This window comes from Pan paniscus, chromosome 4 (genome assembly GCF_029289425.2).
Source record: "Pan paniscus chromosome 4, NHGRI_mPanPan1-v2.0_pri, whole genome shotgun sequence".
Taxonomy (NCBI): Eukaryota; Metazoa; Chordata; class Mammalia; order Primates; family Hominidae; genus Pan; species Pan paniscus.
The window spans coordinates 163,579,144-163,602,699 of NC_073253.2; the positions used below are offsets into that span (position 1 = coordinate 163,579,144).

At 49.0% G+C, this 23,556-nt stretch overlaps 1 protein-coding gene across 9 annotated transcripts in view; it reads left to right on the forward strand.

Annotated features, from left to right (window-relative positions):
- WWC1 (WW and C2 domain containing 1) overlaps nucleotides 1-23,556 on the forward strand; it is a 180,094-nt gene that overhangs the window by 126,771 nt on the left and 29,767 nt on the right. For all 9 annotated transcript variants that reach the window (XM_008963296.5, XM_008963297.5, XM_003810912.6 and 6 more), the window contains 6 exons: nucleotides 5,748-5,837; nucleotides 7,255-7,790; nucleotides 11,744-11,852; nucleotides 12,417-12,497; nucleotides 13,849-13,935; nucleotides 14,962-15,154. In XM_008963296.5, the coding sequence (XP_008961544.3) occupies nucleotides 5,748-5,837; nucleotides 7,255-7,790; nucleotides 11,744-11,852; nucleotides 12,417-12,497; nucleotides 13,849-13,935; nucleotides 14,962-15,154 (1,096 nt within the window). The remainder of the gene's footprint in view (nucleotides 1-5,747; nucleotides 5,838-7,254; nucleotides 7,791-11,743; nucleotides 11,853-12,416; nucleotides 12,498-13,848; nucleotides 13,936-14,961; nucleotides 15,155-23,556) is intronic.

Below are 23,556 nucleotides of genomic sequence, written 5' to 3' on the forward strand. Positions count from 1 at the left end.
CTTCCGTTCTTCATTGGCGGCAGCAGCTGATTAGCCCTGATCCACCACCAGTTGGTGGGAGAAGGAGGACAGAACTTGAATAATTGGTGTTCTGCAGCCCTTGGAAGCACCTTGCTAGAAGTCTTCTTTAGCACCACGACTCCATTCTGCTTTCTCTGGGATTTTACGCTTTGGGGATAAGGCCTGGGTCTATATGCCCGCATGCCTTTAGTGTTCGTTGAAAGAATAAATGGTTAGCTGGCCTAGGTAGACCCTTACTGGGCCTCTGTGTATATCTCCTGGTCTTTATACCCATTCCCTCGGTCCCTCACTTGCTCCCAGACCCTGTAATTGCCACTGGGAAGCCCTTAGCTATTCATCATCCCCACAGCCAGCAGCTGAAGAGAACAGATTCATGGCAGCTTCACTCCTTGTTGGGTCAAAAGCAATACGCTTCTCACTTGCTGACCTTGAGCAAGTAATTGACCAATTTGGGTTTCACTTGCATAATAGGGAAAAAACAGGATACATTAAGTCTCACTTAACATTTGTTAGTAGGTTCTTGGAAAACTGTGACTTTAAGCAAAACTACATACAATGAAACCAATTTTTTTCCATCAACTTTATGTTTTATTTTTATTTTTTTCGAGATGGAGTCTTGCCCTGTCACCCAGGCTGGAGCGCAGTGGCACGATCTCAGCTTACTGCAACTTCCACCTTCCGAGTTCAAGCAATTCTCCTGACTTAGCCTCCCGAGTAGCTGGGATTACAAGTGTGCACCACCACACCCAGCTAATTTTTGTATTTTAGTAGAGATGGGGTTTCACCATGTTGGCCAGGCTAGTCTCAAACTCCTGACCTCAGGTGATCCACGTGCCTCGGCCTTCCAAAGTGCTGAGATTACAGGCATGACCCACTGCACCCAGCTCCATCAACTTTATTAAAAAATGACGTTATTTAAGAATTTGATGTACATCATTTTGCTTAAAGTTACAGTTAGCAAGAACCTATCTACAATGTTGAGGATTTACTGTAATTACATTAAATACATATATGGTCTGAAGGCAGGCAGTTAGACCAGGCTGTGAATTGAGGCTCTTCCCTTCTGTAAAATTGTTGGTTTCTTGAAACTCGAATTGGAGGCTCTTAGGGACCCCTAGGATATACCACATGTAAAAGCTCCCATCCTGTGCCAGACAGTAGCCTATATAATCTCATTTAAACCTCCCAGGAACCCTGAGGTTAATCCCCATTTTAAAAATGAGGAAACTGAGGCTCACCTGAGATCCCTAAGTGCCAGAGCTGGGATTAGAAGACCACAAGTTTGCTAGCCCCAGAGGCTGTGCTCCCTTTAGGATGCTCGCCACTCAGAAGGCCTTCTGTTATTGCCTTCAACCCCATCTTTCAAAGGTCTGCTGGCTCCTCAGGAGCAGTGAGTTCACATAGCTAGTACAGGGAGGCCAGAACCTCCACTCCTCTGCAGCTGCTGAGCGGGCAGCTCGGAGGGCCTGGTAGGAGGGTGCTTGGGGCAAATGCAGTGATAGGGAAACTGGAGGGCATGCAGGCAGGCAGCCATGTATGCCCTAAGAGGAGTCTAAGGAGGAAGCCCACAGGAATGGGGTACCATGCTCATGGCTGTGGGTCTCCCACAGTGGGGAGACAGGAAAGCCGCCCCAGCTGTCTTTGTGTCTGCAGCTGTTTCCTTCCAGCTCCATGTCAGTCTGTCTGTGTTCATCCTTCTGACTCGTATTCTGTTTCCCTTCTGTCTTTGTTTCTCATGTGTGTGTATCTTTATTTTTAGTGTCTCCGTTTCTTTCTCTCTGTCTCCCCTCGCTCCTCTTTCTCTATTCTCTGTCTCTCAAAATGGGATTATTATGCTCCTCATCTTCACACAACAGCCTCGCATTCAAGGTGCCTTTGAGGACAGGAATAGACACATCCAGGAGAGGCTGACTGCAGGACCTGCCAAACCCCGCTCACAAATCAGTCAGACTCATAGGCATCCAAACAAACCTCATCCTACCCTCTGCCTCCCCCTCCTTCCCGAGGGCCTTCCCCACTGCTCCCCAGAGCTGGTGTGCAGTCATGCAGGATACTCGCTAGCGCACAGGCTCCCTGGCCCACCCCAGGGACCGATTCTTCCGGCCTGAGATGCAGCCCAGGTTCTTACATTTTTAACCAGCACCCAAGGTGCTGAACTACAGCTTGTGGGGACTCCAGCCCCACCTTCTGGATCCTCTGCCTGCCTCCATGCTTGATGCGTTCTTGGCCTCCCAGCATGTGCCAGGCATCTCACACATGTGCCATCTATCCTGCAAAACCCAATGCCACTGGGAGGTGGCCTCGGCACCTGTGCATTGCTAGCAGTAGCTAGCCCCTAATGCCAGGACATCATGGCAGCCCAACTCCCAGACCCCTCATCATCCTCTTGAGGCTTCACTGGGGACCCACATTTACTCCCAGCACACACCTCTGTGGCTTTTCTCCCACAGAGAAGAGGAAAACCAAGGTAAAAATGGTGAGCGCCAGCTGCTCCTTGATCCTGGACCTCAACTGTTCCTGAGCTTTCCTTTTATACTGGGTCAAGAGATTCCACAGCCTTGTTCATTGTGTTGAAAGTCAAGGATTTTGTTTATTATGGGTTCCATCTGCCAACCCACTGTGCACCCCCACCCCAGCCTCAGGCAGGACTCTAGAAGAACAGTGCCAGGGATTGAGCTGACCAAGAACCATGCCAAGGCCACTCTGCCTGCTGCTCCTGTTGCCTTGTCTGTGATTTCACGGATTTAGTTGTCCAGTAACAAGCCCGACCCACCCATCAACACTTTTCCGTTGTGTCTAGAGCAAGCTCTGGTCTTTACTGCAGGGTGTGTGCTGGGGGCTTGGATGTGTGGGTAGAGGGATGGCATGACTTGGCTTTTCCATGGAAATGAGCCCTTTCTCCCAGGCCCCAGGCTGGGTTAGTTGTATCCTAGGTTCACTCCCCAGTCCAGGGATCAACTAGTCAGTCATCCCCTCTTCAGCAGGTTGACATGAGGGGATGGAGGCCAACAGTGGAACACATCTGTCCATGGAAGGTATAATAACATGCAGGTCTTTCAGCAGAGCTCATAAACTGTGCCTGCTTCATCTGGAGAAAAAGTCATCCATTCAGCAAATATTGAGCATGTCTACATGGTGGGCACTGTGCTGGGTGCTAGGTGCTGGGTGAGCAAGACACAGCCTCTGCCTCTCTGCCATCCCCATACAGTGCAGCAACTTGCAAACCTTGGTGTGCCTAAAGATCACCTGGGAGGCTTAATGAAAAGAGAGATTTCTGGGCCCTACCCCTGGGCTTTTTGATTCAGCAGGTCAAAGTAGGGCCCAGGAATGTGCATTTCAATAAGCACTCTCCGCTTTCTGATGCAGGTAGTCTGTGGGCCACAGGCGGAGAAAGACTAGTCTAGTAGACACACGAGAGCAGCCCAGGTCGTGAGTTTGTGAGGGCACAGGCTTGCTTGATAGGGCCCTTTATTTTGTAGTGGGCCCACTCCAGGGGTTGGAGAGCCATTCCAGGGGCAAAGACACACCCTGGAGTCCACCCAAGCTGCCCTCCATGGGAGATTTCAGGAGAGGTCAGGGCTGAGATATGGTCCGAAAGCCAGAGGTCTCTTCCAAACACAAGGATTTGTCTCCAGGGAGATAGTTTACTGAATTGGGCTTTGGTGTCAGGCATGCCTGGGTGAAAATCTTTGCTTCCAGTTCTGTGACATTCCGTCACATCCACTAACTTCTCCCGACTCTCTGGTCCCATTCTCTCCAGCTCCTTTGCTGACTGTTGCCAGTCCATCCAACCTCAGAATGTTGTGTGTACTCAGAGCTTGGTCCTAGGCCTTCCCTTGTTTTTGCTTCTGTATTTTGCCCTAAGATGGTGCGTGAGTCTACTAGGGCTGCCATAACAACGTACCACAGACTGACTGGGTGACTTAAACAGTGGACATTTATTTTCTCACAGTCTGGAAGCTAAAAGTCCAAGATCACATGTCAGTGGGGTTGCTTTCTTCTGAGGTCTCTTCCCTTGGCTTGTAGATGGCCTCCTCCTCCCTCCGTTTCACATGGTCTTCCCCTGTGCCGGTGCCCTAATCTCCTCTTAGAAGGACACCAGTCATACTGGATTAGAGTCTGCCCTACTGACCTCATTTTACCTTAATTACTTCTTAAAAGCCCTATCTCCAAATAGAATCACATTTGGAGGTACTGCTGCTTAGGACTTCGATGTAGGATTTCGGGGGACAAAAATCAAGCCAGAACAGATGGTAATCTCATTCAGGTGGTGATCCATCTGATAGGGACCCCCCCGCCCCGACCTTTAGAGCAGCCCACCTGTTCAGTATTCATACCCACATATCCATAATAGAGCTCTTCTCTTCCCCCGGGTTCCTCTGCCTCAGCCTTTTCCTCTTAGCAGATGCCATCTGCAGGGCCACTTGGCTGCCCGTAGCAGTAACCGCACAGTCTTCCACATTTATTCCCTCAGCCTCAGCTGCTCCTGCAGCCCAGGCACTGTCTCTGTCTCTGCATTGCTCAAGCCTCCACCATCTCGGTTACACCTCACAGCCACCCTCCCCGCCTTCAGTCTTCAGCCTCCTGCCCATTGTCCTCCCCACAGTCATGGTGACCTCAAGATGATAAGGTCTCTGCTAAAGCCCCTGCTTGGAATGTTCTTCCCTCCTGCACTTTTCCTAGCCAACTGCTGTCCATTATCCATCCTTAAATTTCTCTACTAGTCAGGAATCTAACTGCTGCAAGAAACAGCCCCCAAAGTCTCCGTGGCTTCATACAACAGGTTTATTTTTTGTTCATATAATGTCTAATTGGGTATGTCCAGTTAACAGGCAGCCTTCCATGTGGTCATTCAGGAACTCAGGCTCTTTCCATCTGTGACACCTCCCCTTTGAGTCCACAAGAGTCCATGCAAGAGACAGTAAAGAAGACACACACACTTTTCTTAACTACTAGTGCTCACATCCCATTGGCCAGAACTTGGTCATACACCCTGCCCACCCGGCCACAGGGAAGGCTGGGAAAATGGTGGAGGCAGGGTACACACCACCAGTCTCAGCCACAGAGTCACTTGACTGGAAGAGGCTCACCTGCCAGTTCAAATTGGGCCTCTCCTTTTGTGTTCTTTTCTACCATTTGTACTTTTTCTTCATGGACCTTGTCACACACTGTGTTAATTAGATATTTGAGTATTTCTTTAATATCGGTTCTCCCCAGTAGAATATAAGCCCTATAAGAACAGAAACAAGTCCTACTGTGCTCACTCACTACTTTATCCCCAGTGCCACGGGCAGGGTCCAGTACAAAATGGGCACTCAGTAAATATGAGCTGAAAGATGGAGGAAGGAAGAGAAGGAGGGTATGGTTGGGTGAAATCCTAATTCTGCCACTAATTCCACAGCTTTAGGTAAATTATACAACTCTAAGGGCCTCGATTTCCTCTTATGTAAAGTGGTAAAAATCATTCTTACTATGCAGCATTATTGTGTGACTGAATTAAGGCAGTGTCCTAAGGTTCCTAGCAGAGTGCCTGATATATATATAGTGGGTGAGTGATATTGCAGTTATCATAGGATTATAATATATGTGGAAGCTCTAGCTCCCCGGATGCCGTGGTCAAATGCTTGCGGAAAGTTCTTGTGCCTGTGGGTCTGGGTGTACATGGGTAAGAGTGCATGCCTGTGCTTCCTTTTGGTGCATCCCTCGCATGCTTTCTCTCCCTCCAGGTTAAAGTTAAACAGTAAGAGGAACCAGCTTGTGAGAGAACTGGAGGAAGCCACCCGGCAGGTGGCAACTCTGCACTCCCAGCTGAAAAGGTGAGTGGTGGGCGGTGAGGCCACTGCTCCCCTGGGCATGGCCAGACATGGGTGCCCCCAGTGTCCCAGCCCAGGCTCTACCCTTCACTTGTCCTCCATGGCTTGAGAGTGGATGTTTAGAAGCATAGCAAGTGGATTGTCAGCAGACTCGGGCGTGGCCTGGTGTAGCTAGGAATAGGGGTCTTGACCTCTCCAGACTGATAGCACAAAGAAGGCCCGAGGCAAGTAATAGGTAGTCTTAGGAGACTCGGCTGGGTGTCATGGCTCACACCTGTAATCCCAGCACTTTGGGAGGCCAAGGTGGGTGGATCGCTTCAGCTCAGGAATTTGAAACCAGCCTGAGCAACATGGCGAAACTAAAAATGCAAAATTAGCTGGGTGTGGTGGTGCATGCCTGTGGTCCCAGCTACTCGGGAGTCTGAGGTGGGAGGATGACTTGAGCCCGGGAGGAGGCTTACCGTGAGCCGAGATCGTGCTACTGCACTCCAGCCTGGGTGATAGAGCCAGACCTTGTCTCCAAAAAGAAAAAAAAAGCCTTAGGAAACTCACACTGCCACCTACCTGTACAACACAGAGAATGTAGCCTCAGACCTGGGCCTCCATGAACAACAGTGCGTCAGTGGAATTCAATAACAACATTTTGTTCCATTAGATATTTTTCTCATGGTGGCCTTCTCTTTGTAGTAAGTGATACTGCTTTTCAAATTACACTTAGGATGTAAAGTTTCCTTTTAATATAGATTTTTAAAGTATTAAAACAGTGAGTTGGGGCAGGCGTGGTGGCTTACGCCTGTAATCCTACCACTTTGGGAGGCCGACGCAGGCGGATTGCCTGAGCTCAGGAGTTCGAGACTAGCCTGGGCAACACGGTGAAACCCCATCTCTACTAAAATACAAAAAATTAACCGGGCGTGGTGGCAGACGCCTGTAGTCCCAGCTACTTGGGAGGCTGAGGCAGGAGAATTGCTTAAACCCAGGAGGCGGAGGTTGCAGTGAGCCGAGATCGCCCCACTGCACTCCAGCCTGGCGACAGAGCAAGACTCCATCTCCAAAAAAAAAACACAGTGAGTTGATTTCAAGAAAGATATTAAGAAATCTTTATTACATAATGGATTCAACTATGAAAACATATCATACAAACGCAACATAGCCAATTAGAGCTTTGGGAAACACAGATTTAGAGGAAAAAGTGGACTTTTAAGGCAGCTATAACTTGAGTCCAAAGCCCAGCTCTGCCATGTCTTGATTATGTGGGCTTCTTGGGGTATCAGTTTTCCATGAAGTGGGGGTGAAGGGTCTACCCTAGAGATTGCCAAGCAAGTCTAGTGAGATCATGGTGCTTTCCAGAGGTCAGCAGGTCTCAGGGGGCCCACTTCGCTGTGTGCGTCTCACTGTCCTTCCCCTCCCTGTGTCCCAGTCTCTCAAGCAGCATGCAGTCCCTGTCCTCAGGCAGCAGCCCCGGATCCCTCACGTCCAGCCGGGGCTCCCTGGTTGCATCCAGCCTGGACTCCTCCACTTCAGCCAGCTTCACTGACCTCTACTATGACCCCTTTGAGCAGCTGGACTCAGAGCTGCAGAGCAAGGTGGAGTTCCTGCTCCTGGAGGGGGCCACCGGCTTCCGGCCCTCGGGCTGCATCACCACCATCCACGAGGATGAGGTGGCCAAGACCCAGAAGGCAGAGGGAGGTGGCCGCCTGCAGGCTCTGCGTTCCCTGTCTGGCACCCCAAAGTCCATGACCTCCCTATCCCCACGTTCCTCTCTCTCCTCCCCCTCCCCACCCTGTTCCCCTCTCATGGCTGACCCCCTCCTGGCTGGTGATGCCTTCCTCAACTCCTTGGAGTTTGAAGACCCGGAGCTGAGTGCCACTCTTTGTGAACTGAGCCTTGGTAACAGCGCCCAGGAAAGATACCAGCTGGAGGAACCAGGAACGGAGGGCAAGCAGCTGGGCCAAGGTAGAGAGCACCATGCCCAGAGGGTGGGAACCAGGAGGAGGGAAAGAGATACTCTGTGCTCAGAACCCCCAGTGAGCATTCTAGTTGATATTTACTGACTGCTTCTGTGTGCTGGGTCTTTGTATGGCAAGTGTATTTATTCAGTGGATATTTATTAACTCAGTATTTTTGAGGTCCTGTGTGAAGGGTTTTCAGTAGTAGATCCTGTCCTCCAACAGACATTTAGCACCTCATAAAACTAAATGTCAGATCATCCTGTGCTATTGGATATACATGGATTCATCTATCCATGATTATAGATATGCTGTGTGCCAGGCACTGGGCTGGTCACTAAGGATTCTGTGTTGAAGACAGACAGGGTCCCTGTTCTCATGAAGCTTATGTTCAAATGGAGGCACAGGGAATAAACCTGCAACCAAACAAGCACTACAAAGAAAATAAAACAGGGAATGTGATCCAGCCTTTCTGGTTGGAGGTGGGACTGCCAGGGCAGGTTGGGTTGTGAAAGAAGATGACATTTGAGGGTGTCTTGAATGGTGAGATGGAGCCAGCCTTGGGAAAAGCAAGAGCAAAATCTCTGAGGTCAGAGCAAGGGACTAGAAGGGGAGCCAGGAAGCCATGAGTCAGAGGTAGGGGGTTACCAGCGAGGCTGGAGAACTAGGCAAGAGTCCAGATCCTGAAAGGCCTGGTGGGCTGTGCTAAGGAGTTTGGATTTTATCCTAATTGCACTGGGCACCCATGTGACCGTTTGAAGCCAGGAATGATATGATCTGACTCCCATTCTGCATGGGGTCAGAAAGAACATTTTGGTGTTGGCCGGAATTTAAGTTGGAATCTTCAAAATAGAAGATGATGCTGACATTGACAGCTAAGATTTATTAGGAGAAAACATTTTCATCTTTAGCAGCAACCACATAATAAATCATAATAGTTAACTTTTATTGGGGATATATTATGAGTTGGGTAATGTGCTTGATACATGGTGAAATCAGATATTTCTATTCTGTCCATTTCACTGATGAGGAATTGGAGATTCAGAGAGGTGATGTCACTTGCCTTAGGTCACCCAGCCAACAAGTGAGGAAGCAGGGATAGGAACCTGAGTGTTTCTGGCCCCGGAACCCAACCCCCTTATTGTCATGCCTTAGGCTGGGAGGCAGTTCAGCATGCACATTCATGCCAACTCCTGGTGCTTGGGGCCCCACCAACCCCATCTGGCTCTGGGTGTGAAGGTCAGGACTGAGTAGGATGCTCAGTAAACTCACCTGGGCCTCTTTGGCTTTCCTGGCCACAGTAAAAATAGCTCACAATAATCATAGCTATGATATATAGCATACAGGTGTTTAGGATTCAGGTACTTCTCTGCATATTTACTCATTTAAGCCTCACAACACCTCTGGGAAGTGGGTGCTATTTTTAATCTCCTTTTTTTTTTTTTTTTTTTGAGCTGGAGTCTCACTCTGTCACCCAGGCTGGAGTGCAGTGGCACCATCCTGGCTCACTGCAACCTCCACCTCCTGGGTTCAAGCGATTCTCCTGCGTCAGCCTCCCGAGTAGCTGGAATTACAGGTGCACATCACCATGCCCGGCTAATTTTTTTTTTTTTTTTTTTTGTATTTTTAGTAGAGGCGGGCTTTCACCATGTTGGCCAGGCTGGTCTCGAACTCCTGACCTCAGTTGATCCACCCACCTTGGCCTCCCAAAGTGCTGGGATTACAGGCGTGAACCACCAAGTCCAGCCCCTTTTATCCCCATCTTAAAGATGAAAAAAGTGAGGCACAGTGAGGTTAAAAGACTTGTCTGAGGTTAGTCCCACAGAGTGAAATGGCAAGACCAGGACTGGCACAAGGACCACCTGCTCAGAACGCACACTGTTATCCATGTGCTGAGTTCTGTCTACAAAAAGCTGGTGCTCCTGGCTCCAGGTGAGGCCAGCTAGAAGCAGCCAGACCCATATCAGCTCTGTGGCTCCAGGCATGGGCAGGAGTGCTGCTGCTGTGCCCAGAATTATCCATGTGTGTACAAGGGCCAGTGGGAGCATGGTAGGGAAATGAGGTTTCCTTGTTAACGAAAGGCTTTGAGTGCCAGTGGTTTCCTTAGAAGACGAGCCGAGAGATCCCTGGGTTTCCCTCATCAGGAAGGGAGTCTTGCTGAGTGCTCTCAAAATAAAAGCAAGCGCCCTACTATAGCAGGTGGCAAGCCTCAGAAAATTGTTCCCTGGAGAGGAGGGGGTGCAGGTGGAACCTCTAACAAGGCTCTGATGGCAATATTAAGCCAAGTCAGGACACTCAGACCCCAGCTATGTCCTGTGAAGTGACCCCCTCCTCTCCCCTCCCCAACAGTGTCTTTGGGGCTTGTGGGCCTCAGACAGCACATTAGGCTGGGCACACACAGGTCTCGGGATGGCATTTCCTTCATGCCATCTCCAGAAGCCTTCCCTGCAGCAAGCAATGCCAGGCAGAGCTTAGACGCTAAGCAGGTTATGTGATTAGTGCCGCTGTTCAGTCAGCAGACAAATTAATCTCCTTAAGTGGTTTAGTGGAGGGTGGAGATGCGTGGGTCTGAAAGCAGGAGGTCTCTGCGGGCTCAGCAGGCATGGGACGCAGGCTCAGCTTCCCCATCGCCAGCACTTGCAGTCTCCCAGACCCGCCTTGTCACCCATCGCCGTCCCCGGCCTGCCATGCCCTGGACTCTGTGCCCCTCAATGCTGCGAGCCCTTGCCCTGCTCCGGTCTGCCCGCAGGTGCTCAGAGGTGTTAGCTGTGAGGTTGTAAGATCTGGATCTGGCCTTCCCCGCTGCAAGGAGGGCAGGAACTGTCTTATTCATCTTTGTAGTTCTGAACATGGCAATGGGCCTGGCACATCGTGAGTGATCATTACTTGGGCAAGGAAGGAATGTGCAGCACGTGTTGAGTGCTTAGTTATGAGCCTCAGATCAGAGACTTTCAAGGGCCCCTGTTAAGGTTAGGGAAGAGGAGGAGCTGAATTCGGAGTGGAAAGGGATAGGCAGTGGAAGAACGGGTGCTTAATCTCTCCCTTCTCTGTCCTGAGGGTCCAGGAGCTGTTATTTTGCCCCAGGTGGATAGGGATGGATCTGTTAGGTTGATGCAAAAGTAATCGCAGTTTTTGCCATTGAAAGTATGGATATCTACAGTGATAGGAACAGTAGTGGCAATAAGGATAGTTGTAATGAGTTTTGCAGAGCGCTTTGCCTGCCTGCACCAATCTCTATATTAAGGACTTCCCTTATAATGTCTCGCTGAGTCCTGTCAACAGCCCTATAAGTAGGTATTATTATCCAAGTTTTACAAATGAGGCATCTGAGGCTTAACAGGATTAAGTCAGTATCTCAAGGTCATGAAGCAGTGAGTGGTGGAACCGGATTTGAATCCAGGCAGTTCGACTCAAGAGCCTGGGATGGTAAAACACAAAATCACATGTGACTCCTTCCATCACCCTAAAGCAAACTTTTTTTTAATTTTTTTTTTTTTTTTGCTTTAGCATTTAGAGGTGGTTGGAATTTGGTGGAACCGTCTGTCTTCCATAGAGAGTGTATCAAAATTGGGAGTTCAGGCTCCCCGAATCCCAAAGTGTTGGGATTACAGTGGCTGACGCCTGTAATCCCAACACTTTGGAAGGCCAAAGCAGGCAGATCGCCTAAGACCAGGAGTTCAAGACCAGCCTGGGCAATATGGCAAAACCCCATCTCTACAACAAAATAATAATTCAAAAATTAGCTGGGTATGGTGGCACATGCCTGTAGTTCCAGTATTTGGGAGGCGGAGGTGGGAGGATCACCAGAACCCGAAGTGGTCGAGGCTGCAGTGAGCCATGATTGTGCCACTGCACTCCAGCCTGGATGAGTGAGACCCTGCCTCAAAAACAAAACAAAATTGGGAGTCGCAAAGGCAGTTTCCTGGTTCCTGAACCTGCCTTTCCATTTTCCTTCCCTAGCTGTGAATACGGCCCAGGGGTGTGGCCTGAAAGTGGCCTGTGTCTCAGCCGCCGTATCGGACGAGTCAGTGGCTGGAGACAGTGGTGTGTACGAGGCTTCCGTGCAGAGGTAGGTGTCTGGGTGCTGGCTCTCTCTGTGGCCCTGTAAGCCATGAACTCTGAATATCCAGAGCCTAGGCCTGTGGAGAGGCTTAGGTTTTGGCCCCCACAGTGTGTGGGAGGAGCCCCAAGAGGGCGTGACCCCACCTTCCTCTTGGCTGCCCAAGGCACAGACAGCATAACTTTTCCTGGGGTTAGAGATGCTTCAGGTTTGGGGGAGTGCTAGTTCTGTGGTAGCTACGAAAAAGGTATATGGCTAAGGAGCAAGCACTAGAGAAAGGGAAGGCCCCTTAAGAGAGGAGTCCAAGCGGGGCATAGTGGTGTGAGTCTGTAATCCCAGCTACTTGGGAGGCTTCAGTGGGAGGATCACTTGATACAAGGAGTTCGAGACCAGCCTGGGCAACATAGTGAGCCCCCATCTCTAAAAAAATTTTTTTTAATTAAAATTTTAAAAAGGACCTGAAGGGAAGCTGAGCAAACCCCAACTTTCCTTCCTGGGGGTGTAACCTCAGCCTCCCCGAATAGTTTCTTCACTGTAGGGAAGCCTAACTCCTCCTCCCCTGTTGCCTTTCAGACTGGGTGCTTCAGAAGCTGCTGCATTTGACAGTGACGAATCGGAAGCAGTGGGTGCGACCCGAATTCAGATTGCCCTGAAGTAAGTGACAAGGACGAGGAGGACAGAAGGAACGGTCTGTGTGGGGTCCCTTCTTCATCCACAGCGTTCCCCAGCATTTACCTTCACAGCCGCCCAGGGTGGAAGGCAGCACCAGCAGGACCTGCTGGCCATTGCAGCTTCTTAACTGAAGGGGTGCTGATTCGTTCCTCACCTCCCAGCCATCCGCTTTACAGATAGGAGAAATGAGGTTGGAGAAATGAGGTTTTAAAAGACCTTATGACTTGGCCCAACTCACTGAGCTGGCTGGTAGCAGAGCCAGGACTGGGACTGAGACCTCCTGCCTCTCAGTGTGTTTGTTCGTTGTTGCTGTGGCTTTTGTCTTTCCATCCCATCTAGGTTTCATTGATCTGGATGGAAGTTGATCACTGGGGGCTGCAACCCAGATTGGGTCAATACACACATGGTTGTTCTTTTTGTTTTCTTTTGTTGGGGGATGATATGATCTCAATTTTTTTTTTTTTTTTTTTTTTTGAGACAGGGTCTCACCTGTCACCCAGGCTGAAGTGCAGTGGTGTGATCTCAGCTCGCTGCAACCTCTGCCTCCTGGGTTCAAGCGATTCTCCTGCCTCAGCCTCCCAAGTAGCTGGGATTACAGGTGTGTGCCACCATGCTCGGCTAACTTTTGTATTTTTAATAGAGATGGAGTTTCACCATGTTGGCCAGGCTAGTCTCAAACTCCTGACCTCAAATGATCTGCCCGCCTCGGCCTCCCAAAGTGCTGAGATTACAGGCATGAGCCACCACACCTGGCCTTCAATATTTTTTAATAGGAATTAGTTGACAACATCTCCATATCATGAAATTTCACCCGCATTTATGGGTTCTTTTTAAAAATTCGGACAACTGGCTGGGCGTCGTGGCTCACACCTTTAATCCTGACACTTTGGGAGGCTGAGGCAGAGGGATCACTTGATTCCAGGAGTTCAGGACCAGCCCAGGCAACATGATTAAACCCCATCTCTACTAAAAATACACAAAATTAGCTGGGTGTGGTGGTGAACACCTGTAGTCCTAGCTACTTGAGAGGCTGAGGTGGGAGGATCACCTGAGCCTGGGAGGTCGAGGCTACCATGAGCCCCGATCATGCCACTGCACTCAACCTGGATGACAGAGTGAGATCCTGTTTCAAAACAAAAAAAAAATTTTCAAACAATTGGCAGCTCTAGCTCTACATCCCTGCATGGCAGCAAAGCACTGGGCCTGTGCTCTTGAGCTCACCATAGTCCCCAGGGCAGCCAACAGCCACGTCCTGTGACTTTTAACGGAGAGAAGGAATGAGAGAGATGAGTGTGTTACTAATAGCTACTTCATATGCCCCTTTTCATTTCAGGTATGATGAGAAGAATAAGCAATTTGCAATATTAATCATCCAGCTGAGTAACCTTTCTGCTCTGTTGCAGCAACAAGACCAGAAAGTGTGAGTATGTAGCTGGACGGGTGTATTTCATACCCTAATCCTCTGGAGTTACCCCTGGGGGTCACTTTTCTGCCCTGTCCTGATCCAGTTATGGGCCTTGTCAAGGCACTGTGGGTTTGTACTGCATATGACTGTGATGCTGAATGTCGGTGCTGTGCATGTGAATACAGGCACAACGGCAAGCACACCACCTGTAAAGACAAGCACTCTCTAGATGACTGTGTGAATTCCTGCCCCATTACGTGCTGAGCACCTGCTGCATGCCAGCTCTAGGAATGGGGTGGTGAGCAGATCCTTCCTGGGCCCTACCCTCCTGGACTTTGAGCCTCATGGAGAAGAATGGTCACAGTCTGTTTTATCTTCTCCTAATCTCAAGTGTTTCTTGCAGAGAGAGATAGGTCTTCTGTTTCCAAGAGTCAACACCAGTCACTCTGCTTCTCTTGGAGGGGTGTGACTGCATGTTACCTTGATGCTGGTAGGATGCAAACACCTGCTCTGTCTGCCTGTGGGCTCCTCCCATGGTAGATGGGTTTATCCTTTATTGCACTCATCTGCCTCCAAGTTTTCTCTGATCGTAAGGCCTGGAGGGTGGCAACAGAAGCTTATGTGTGGTCTACACTCAGCCAGCCTGTGAGGGTGGCACATGTGGGAAGAAGAAAGGGCAGGAAGGCGGACAAAACGGAAGGAAGACAAGATGGGATGCTTGGGTCAATTTCAGTCTTCTGCCCACACAGACGGTGCCAGGCTGAATAGCCTCCTCCATAGCTCACTGGTACTCATGCAGGGGCATCTGTGGGATAATGCCTAGAAGTGAAGGGTCTGGACCAAAGGACAAATGCATCTGGAATTTTGTTCGATTTGTCAAAGTTCCTTCCAGTGTATAGGGGCCTGATTCCCCAGATTCCTCACTTCTACAAACTCTCATCCACTGTTGTTTGCTTAGGGATTTCAGCAGCTGTTTAGTCCAACATTTTAGCCCCAGACATGGGCTGACCCAAGATTTCCTGCGGTTCTGTCTCCCTCTAGGAATATCCGCGTGGCTGTCCTTCCTTGCTCTGAAAGCACAACCTGCCTGTTCCGGACCCGGCCTCTGGACGCCTCAGACACTCTAGTATTCAATGAGGTGTTCTGGGTATCCATGTCCTATCCAGCCCTTCACCAGAAGACCTTAAGAGTCGATGTCTGTACCACCGACAGGAGCCATCTGGAAGAGTGCCTGGTAAGGGCCGTGTCTGGCTGGCTGGCTGGCTGGCTGGCTGGCTGGCTGGCTGGCTGACCGGCCTTCTGTGTTTATGGGGATTGGTCTACCCTGAGCTTCAGGAAGAAGGCTCGAAGGAGACGCAGGTTGTGCTATCAATCAGGCTCATCTTGGATTCTAGGCAGCGAGGCTTCCACAGGTGAATGTTGTTCTCAGACTTAGGGTGGGAGGGAAGGAGCTCTTTCACAAGAGGAAGAGTAATGGACCTGAAAGTGCCTTTTAAAACTGCCAGAACCTGGAAAAAGCCACATACTGCAGCTTTACTATACAGCATGAGAGATTAGATAAGAAGCATAGACTATGGCTGTGTGGTGGCTTATATCTGTAATCCCAACCCTTTGGGAGGCCAAGGCCAGAGGATCACTCAAGTGCAGGAGTTCGAAAGCAGCCTGGGCAACACAGCAAGACCCCATCTCTACAAAAAATAAAATTAGCCAGGCATAGTGGTGCATGCTTGTAGTCCTAGCTACTCTGGAGGTTGAGATGGGAGGATCCCTTGAGCTGCAGTGAGCTGATCATGCCGCAGCATTCTGGCCTGGGCAACAGCAGAACCCTGTGTCAAAAAATAAAAATAAAGCACAGAGTAATGAAAGCAAACACATAGGCATTCACATCCCACCTTTACCACTTGCTGTATAGCTGGATGACCTTGGGCAAGGTACTTAACATCTCTGATCCTCATTTTTCTTATCCCTAAAATGCAAATGATAATGCCTCCATCATGCCCACTGGAAGAATCTTTATAAGGATTGAGATAGCACCCGTAAAACACCTATTCAAGCGTCTGATCCACAGTGGGTTTTCGTTTAGTGGGGCCATTGCCAGCCTCCTCCCTGAAACTGACCTTCTCCGGCTTCCATCTCTCACTGCATTGGCAGGAGTCAGGACTGGGGATGAAGTAGCCCAAGTACATTTTGTCCTAAGAGACAGGCAGACCCAAGTGCAGACAGATACTCAGCTTTCCCATCTGTAGAAGGGGGATTTATATAATAGCTAACTCGGGCTTGTGATGTACAAGTGAATTAGAAGAAGTAAAGGGCTTTGTTAACCCTGATGCCATTTAGTGTTAGAGTATTTTAATGATAACTCAACTATGGGCACAAAGGAGCCCAAGCGTGGGCATTATACCTAGAAGGTCGCTCCACTCATGCTCAGATCTGTACTGGGAGCTTGTTGTGTCCCCACCCCTGTGTCTGGGGCTGGGGATTCAATGGGGAACCAAACAGACAAGGTGCCAGCATTGATGGCTAAGATGTAAACAAACTGTGAGGAGGGCCGTGTTGGAAATGGATGGGTTGAAGTGATGCAGGAAAATGTGGGGTATGTGCAAAGGGGAAAAACAAGATGTATACACCTCTCCGAGCCTCTCCTGCCTCCATTTCTGGAAGCTGGAATGTAGAGCCTCTCACTGCCTTCTTGGAGGGCTCGCCCCTTTCTCCTGCTGTAAATCACAGACCTTTGCCCAGAGAAGGGAATCTCTTTGCTCTCCATCCTTGCCTTGATCTGCATGTGCTATAAAACCCTTCTCTATCATGGCATTGTGGGGCCACATCCTTGGATTGTGGCCTGGGGCTGTCACCAGCCTTGCCCTTCCAGCTGTGTCTCCTCACAGTCTTCAATTCTTAGTCTCAGTTCCCTTATCTGTAAAATCTGGCTCATACTGCCTTCCTGGAGGTGGTTCTCTGAAGACTAACTAAGGCGCTGAAGCAGCGCTTCAAACTGTGCCATGCACACAAGTTACCTGGAGCTCTGGCTAAATGCAGATTCTGATTCAGCAAGTCTGGAGCAGAACCTGAGATTCTGCATTTCTAACAAGCTCCCAGGTGAGGCCAATGCTGCTGGTTCCTGGATCACACTTTGGGTAGCAAGAATGTAGAGCAGCAAAGTGTTTGCAGTTTGTGCTCACTGGATATCGGTTCCCATCTCTCCTTCTTAGCTGGGTACAACACAGCATCACTGCTATTGATGTTGTTACTGACAATAATGCAGTAGTTAATGCCAGTAGGTTGCAGTTTATATGGCAGGCACTGAGTTAAGTTCTTTACATGCATTATCTGTTTTTTTTATTTTAGACTGAGTCCTGCTCTCAGTCTCTGGAGTACAGTGGCGTGATCTTGGCTCACTGAAACCTTCACCTCCTAGATTCAAGCAATTCTCCTGCCTTAGACTCCAGAGTAGCTGGGACTACAAGCGCCCACCACCACACCCGGCTAATTTTTGTATTTTTAGTAGAGGCGGGGTTTTGCCATGTTGGCCAGGCTGATCTTGAACTCCTGACCTCAAGTGATCCGCCTGTCTCCACCTCCCAAAGTTCTGGGATTACAGGTGTGAGCCACCACCCCAGCCCATTATCTCTATTGATCCTCACTCCAACCTTGCAAAATAGGTAGCGTATTCCAGTGGAGAAACTGAGGCACAAAGAGGTGAAAGACCTTTCCTGTCACAGTTAGGAAAGTGGCAGAAGCCGTATTTGAACCCCAGCAGGTCTCCCTCTGAAGTCCACACACGTCAGCGCCTCTGTGTTGTCTCTTTGCCAGCACAGGGCTCCCTGGAGCCCAGAGGTGGGGGTGGTGACTTGAAGGGGTTGGCAAGCCTGGGCTCCTCCAGCGAAGCATTCCCTTGGCCCTGGGCATTCCTAAGCGAGAAGAGGCTCAATCCTATTTTCTTCTCCTAATTGGATGCCTTTTATTCCTCCTTCCTAATTGAAGTCTGGTCATTGCTGGTTGCCATGGCAGCAGCCAAAGCGCTCATCTCACTGTGGCTTGTCTCTGCCTGCGGCCAATGGGAAACCTCCTTTCCCGTATACGGTGGGGACATGGAGTGTCAGGCTGTCGTATTCTGGTGGCTGGAGGAGGAGAGGAAGTGAGATGGGAGGAAAAAGGGCCTGTCCGCTCCCACGCAGAGACTCCGGACAGCAGGATGTGTGGAATCCCCAGTCTGTTTTCAGCCAGGCAGCAACAGCATCTGTACTGAGTCGAGTCTATGTGTCTACCAGTGGGCTAAGAACTTCGTGTGCAGTATCTCATTTAATCTTCGTGGTGGCCCCAGGAAGATAAGGGATCAAGGCCCAGAAAGGCTAAGTAACCTGCCAGGTCATCCAAGGAGAAAATGGCAAAGCCTGGATTTGAACAGAGACTCCAGCTTCCTTATGTGTAGCCATCTCACCATGCTACTTCTCAGGGGGTTACTATGAGTGTCTCTCATGTCCCCAGACCCAGATTACAGGTTTGGAGGAATACACAGCCCACCTTCCCAATATCGCAGGCAACAGTTCCACCAAATGCCCTGCATGGCATCGCAGGGAGCCTAGTTGCCCAGTGCTCTACTGCTGAGCTCAATGCCACCCAGCCTGGGCTCTCTCGAGCTAGCCTGCTTCTCAGGCCCCACTGACGTCCCATGGTTCACCATTACAACCGTTCCCTTGCCTCCTCTCACTTTGGCATACTAACTTGGCAAAACCCAGCCCTGTCAAAGTGAACTCTCCACCCCCTCCTCTCCAGTTGAGCAACTGGAAAAAAAAATGCACACAACCACGCTGTATGGTATCATTTGGAAATGGTGATCACTCACTTCCCATGAGCCCTCAATGCTGCCCAGAAATTATACTGTATCTCCCTGGACCATTTATTCACCCACTCATCACAATGACTAATTCATACTTCTCTCAGGGAGAGAAGAGAGGACAGACTCAGAAGAGGGCCCCCACACCGTATCTGGCTGTTCTTGTAGGTTCTGCCATTTCCCTGGCTTCTGAGGGTGGGCCTTCTGCACTCCTGTCTGAGGCCACCACCCCCATTTTCTCGCAAGGACATTACTCCAGCAGCCATTCCACTCTTTCCTCTATCTTCAATTTTCCCTCCTCCACTGGATCCAGCCTATCAGTATATCATCATGCTGTTATTTCTCCCATGCTCAAAACAAAACAAAAAAATTTTTTTGACAGAGGATCTTGCTTTGTTGCCCAGGCTGGAGTGCAGTGCTGTGAACTCAGCTCACAGCAGCCTTGACCTTCTGGGCTCAAGTGATCCTCCCACTTCAGCCTCTCCCATAGCTGGGACTACAGGCACATGCCACCATGGCCGGCTAATTTTTGTATTTTTTGTAGAGATGGGGTCTCACTATGTTGCCCAGGCTGGTCTTGAACTCCTGGGCTCAGGCAGTCCTCCCGCCTCAACCTCTCAAAGGGCTGGGGTTTACAGGCGTGAGCCACCACACCCGACCTAAAACTTTTTTCACCCCATTTCCACTTCCAACTACTACATTGTTTCTTTCCCTTTCTTTATAGAAAAACTTGAAAGAGGTGTTCCCTTCCTCTCTGTAACCCAATCCATGTGGACTTTGGCCCTCATCTTTCTTTTTTCTTTTTTTTTATTTTTGAGACAGAGTCTGTTGCCCAGACTGAAGGGCAATGGCGTGATCTTGGCTCACTGCAACCTCCGCTTCCCGGGTCTAAGCCATTCTCCTGCCTCAGCCTCCCAAGTAGCTGGGACTATAGGCACGCGCCACCACACCTGGCTAATTTTTGTATTTTTATTAGAGATGGGGTTTCCCCATGTTGGCCACGGTGGTCTCAAACTTCTGACCTCAAGCGATCCACCCACCTTATCCTCCCAAAGTGGTGGGATTACAGACGTGAGCCACCGTGCCTGGCCTGGCCCTCATCTTTGTACCGAGGGTGTGCTCATCATGTTCATCAGTGAGCTCCTTGTTACCAGACCAGAGGCCAGCTCTCCATCTTCCTTCTGGACCTGCCAGCTACATTTGCCACAGTTGCTGACTCCACCTCCTTCAACATCCTTTGTCCTTGCTTGGCCTCCTGGTTACTTCGCTCTTCCAGTGTTCTCCCCTCACCTCTAGCATCTTGGTCTCCTTTGCTGATTCTTCCTCATTTCCCTGACCTCCCTATGTCAGAGGGCCCAGGGCTGGGTCCTTGATCCTCCCCTTTTCTACTCATTTCCTTGGTGATCTCATTTTATCTCCCAGCTGCAAACCCATCCCAAGTGCAGGGCTCCAGCCTGGGCCTCCGCACTCGCCTCGAATCTTGTATCTCCACTGCCTGTTCTGCATCTTCACTTAAATGTAAAATAGGACCTCAAACGAACATGGCCACAAGAATGCCCCTGACCTTTCATCCTGTGTCTCCGCTGTCTCAGTCGATGGCAATCTCATTCTTCCATTGCTCAGGCCAGACACCTTGCAATCATCCTTAACCCCTCTCTTTCCCTCACCCCATCCTCTTAGCTCCACCTTCAAAAGAACCCTAGATTCCACTTCTCACCACTTCCCCAGACCCAAGCCACTGTCTTCCCTTACCTGGATGATGGCAGCCATCTCCTACTTGGTTTCCCGGCTTCTGTCCTTTTCCCCTTCCTCTTTTTTCAACAGAGTAGCCAGACTAATCCTGTTTAAATGTGAATCAGTGCATGCCATTCTTTTGCTAAAACCTTATGATGGCTTATGTCTCCACCTAGAGTCAACACCTGTGTCCTTTGCCTGGCCTCCAAGGCCCCTTGGGATTTGGCCACTTATTATCTCTGGGATTATATCCCCAAAACTCTTCCTCCAGCCTCGTGTTCCTTGAATACACCAACATGTGCTCCCCTCCGGGCCTTTGCACTTGCTGTGTCCTCTGCCCGGCATTCTGTCCTCCCAGGTGCTCCCTCACCTCTTTCTGGACTTTATTCAAATGTCACCTTCTCTGTGAGGTCTTCCACCCTATATAAATCCCATTACCCTCTCTGCTGTCTTATCCCCTCCTAGCCCCTTTCCCTGTAGTATTTTCCCTACAGCACTTTTTATCACCTAACATTTCACTGTACGTCATAGATTCTAGGGTACATGTTATCTCTACATTTTACTTCTGAAATCAAGATGCACTATGTACTAGATGACAGGTTATAGTTTCATTGGCAACTATTTCGCTTTCTTGGTGCATAAAATAATGGTACACTTTTAAATGATGGCATCTTAGATTCGATGAAACACAGTGTGGAGTTTACCTATGGAGTTGTTATCTGATCCCCCTAGATGCAAATATAAGGTCATGGGGCAGGAATATTTATCTGCCTTCAATTCTGCTCTATCTCCAGCACCCAGAACAGTGCCTGGCACATAAGACTTCTCAGCAGATTTTTGTGTGTTGAATAAATGAATGAATGAATACGTAAATGCCCTCAAAAGTGCATCCAGTTTACTGAGGTAGACAATACTCACACCTGTGAGCCGGCCCCAGATAAACAGTATATCTTGTTAGAATTAATAATAATCTGCTGGAGGTGTTACACCTCAAAGCTGTGATCCTGGTCTTTTCCCCTCATACCTCACACATGGCCTGGCATGTTCTGAACTGTAATATCCAAATAGCTGTCTATCTCCCTAGGAAACCATGAGCCCCGTTTTGGGGAAGAATCATGTCTTACATGCTTCTGTGGCTCCAGAGTCTGCGAAGGGCTTAGGGAGTTTTTATTGAATGAATAAATAAGTATTAGACAAATATTTGTATATATGTACATTTATTCTGGGTGTCTGAAGTGTGCCAAGCATTTAATTGCCTCTGATCCTCCCAATAGGCTGGTAGGTAGGAGTGATTTTCCCTGTTTTCCAGATGAGGAAGCTCGTGCTAAACAAGTGAAGTGTCAGCATTGTGCTTTCTTCCTCTCCCCACTCACCACCGTGCTCTCAGAAACCACCTTTCACTGTCCCAGACCTAGCACAGCCCTGCCACGTTCCAGTGCATCCTGATGAATTGTAGCCCCCATAATCCCCATGTGTTGTGGGAGGGACCTGGTGGGAGGTAATTGAATCAGGGGGGCTGTTACCCCCATGCTGCTGTTCTCATGATAGTGAGTGTGTTCTCATGAGATCTGATGGTTATATAAGGGGCTTTTCCCACTTTTGTTTGGCACTTCTCTTTGCTGCCACCATGTGAAGAAGGAAGTGTTTGCTTCCCCTTCTGCCATGATTATAAGTTTCCTGAGGCCTCCCCAGCCATGCTGAACTGTGAGTCAACTAAACCTCTTTCTTTTATAAATGACTCAGTCTCGGGTATGCCTTTATTAGCAGCATGAGAACGGATTAATACACTTGGCTACAGGTCCATTTTGCAAACTGGCATTTGGTATTTCTACCACCCATCAGAACAGAGTCTGGGTAGCCCCTTCCACCCACCAACACTGGTGTGTTAGGGGAAGGTGAGCTGACCACCTTCCCAAACCTGACCAGGGCTCATTTTTGCACATGTCGAAACAATAAAGCCTCTGAGGAATGATTAATTAGTTTGTAGTAATTTCTAGGAAGGCTGTAGGGGAAAAAAAAAAAAAAAAACAGTAAAACTATTAAGTCACTTGAAATAATCCCCTTCTCTGTGAGCTTATAGTCAGTCAGGTTAGTTTGTTATAGTTTGTTTTTATTTTAAGGGATATATTTACATAATTCAAAGAAAAATTGTATGGAAAGGTTTACTGAAGAGAAATCATGCTCTTTCCCCACCCCAGCCTCACCACCTATCCTATATAGGTGACCACTTTGATTAATTTCTTTTGCATCTTTCCATTATTTCTTGTGCACATATGATCATGGTCACTCCCCCTGGCACCTCAAGCATGGTGCAATATGTAGATAGACTATAGACACAGATATACTTACCCCACTCTCTTGCACAAAAGGTAGCATATTATATATTCTTTTCTGCACCATGCTATTTTCTTCCCTTAACAATATAGCCTGGCCATCTCTCTGCATCAGTAAAAAGAGATCTTCCTCTTTTTTACATGGCTATATAATATTCCATTGTATGGATAGATTATAGTTCTTTTAGTCTGTTCCCTGTTGCTGGACCTTTGGGTCATTTAAAATCTTTGGCTATTGGCCGGGTGCCTCACACCTGTAATCCCAGCACTTTGGGAGGCTGAGGTGGGCAGATCACCTGAGATCGGGAGTTCGAGACCAGCCTGACCGACATGGAGAAACCCCGTCTCTACTAAAAATACAAAAAAAAAAAGGCCAGGCGTGGTGGCACGTAATCCCAGCTACTCCAGAGGCTGAGGCAGGAGAATTGCTTGAACCTGGGAGGCAGAGGTTGTGGTGAGCCAAGACCATGCCATTGCACTCCAGCAGCCTCGGCAACAAGAGCAAAACTCTGTCTCAAAAAAAAAAAAAAAAAAATCTTTCGCTATTACAAAGAGGGTCAGAATGAAGACTCTTGTTTGTGGGTTGTTTTGTACTTGTGCAGGTTTCTGCAGGTGTATCTGTGGGATAGACAGCTACAAGGAGAATTATTCGGTCGAAGGGTAAAATGCATTTATATTTTTGCTAGATATGACTAAATTCCTTCCATCGGGTTTCTGCCATTTTACATTTCCATG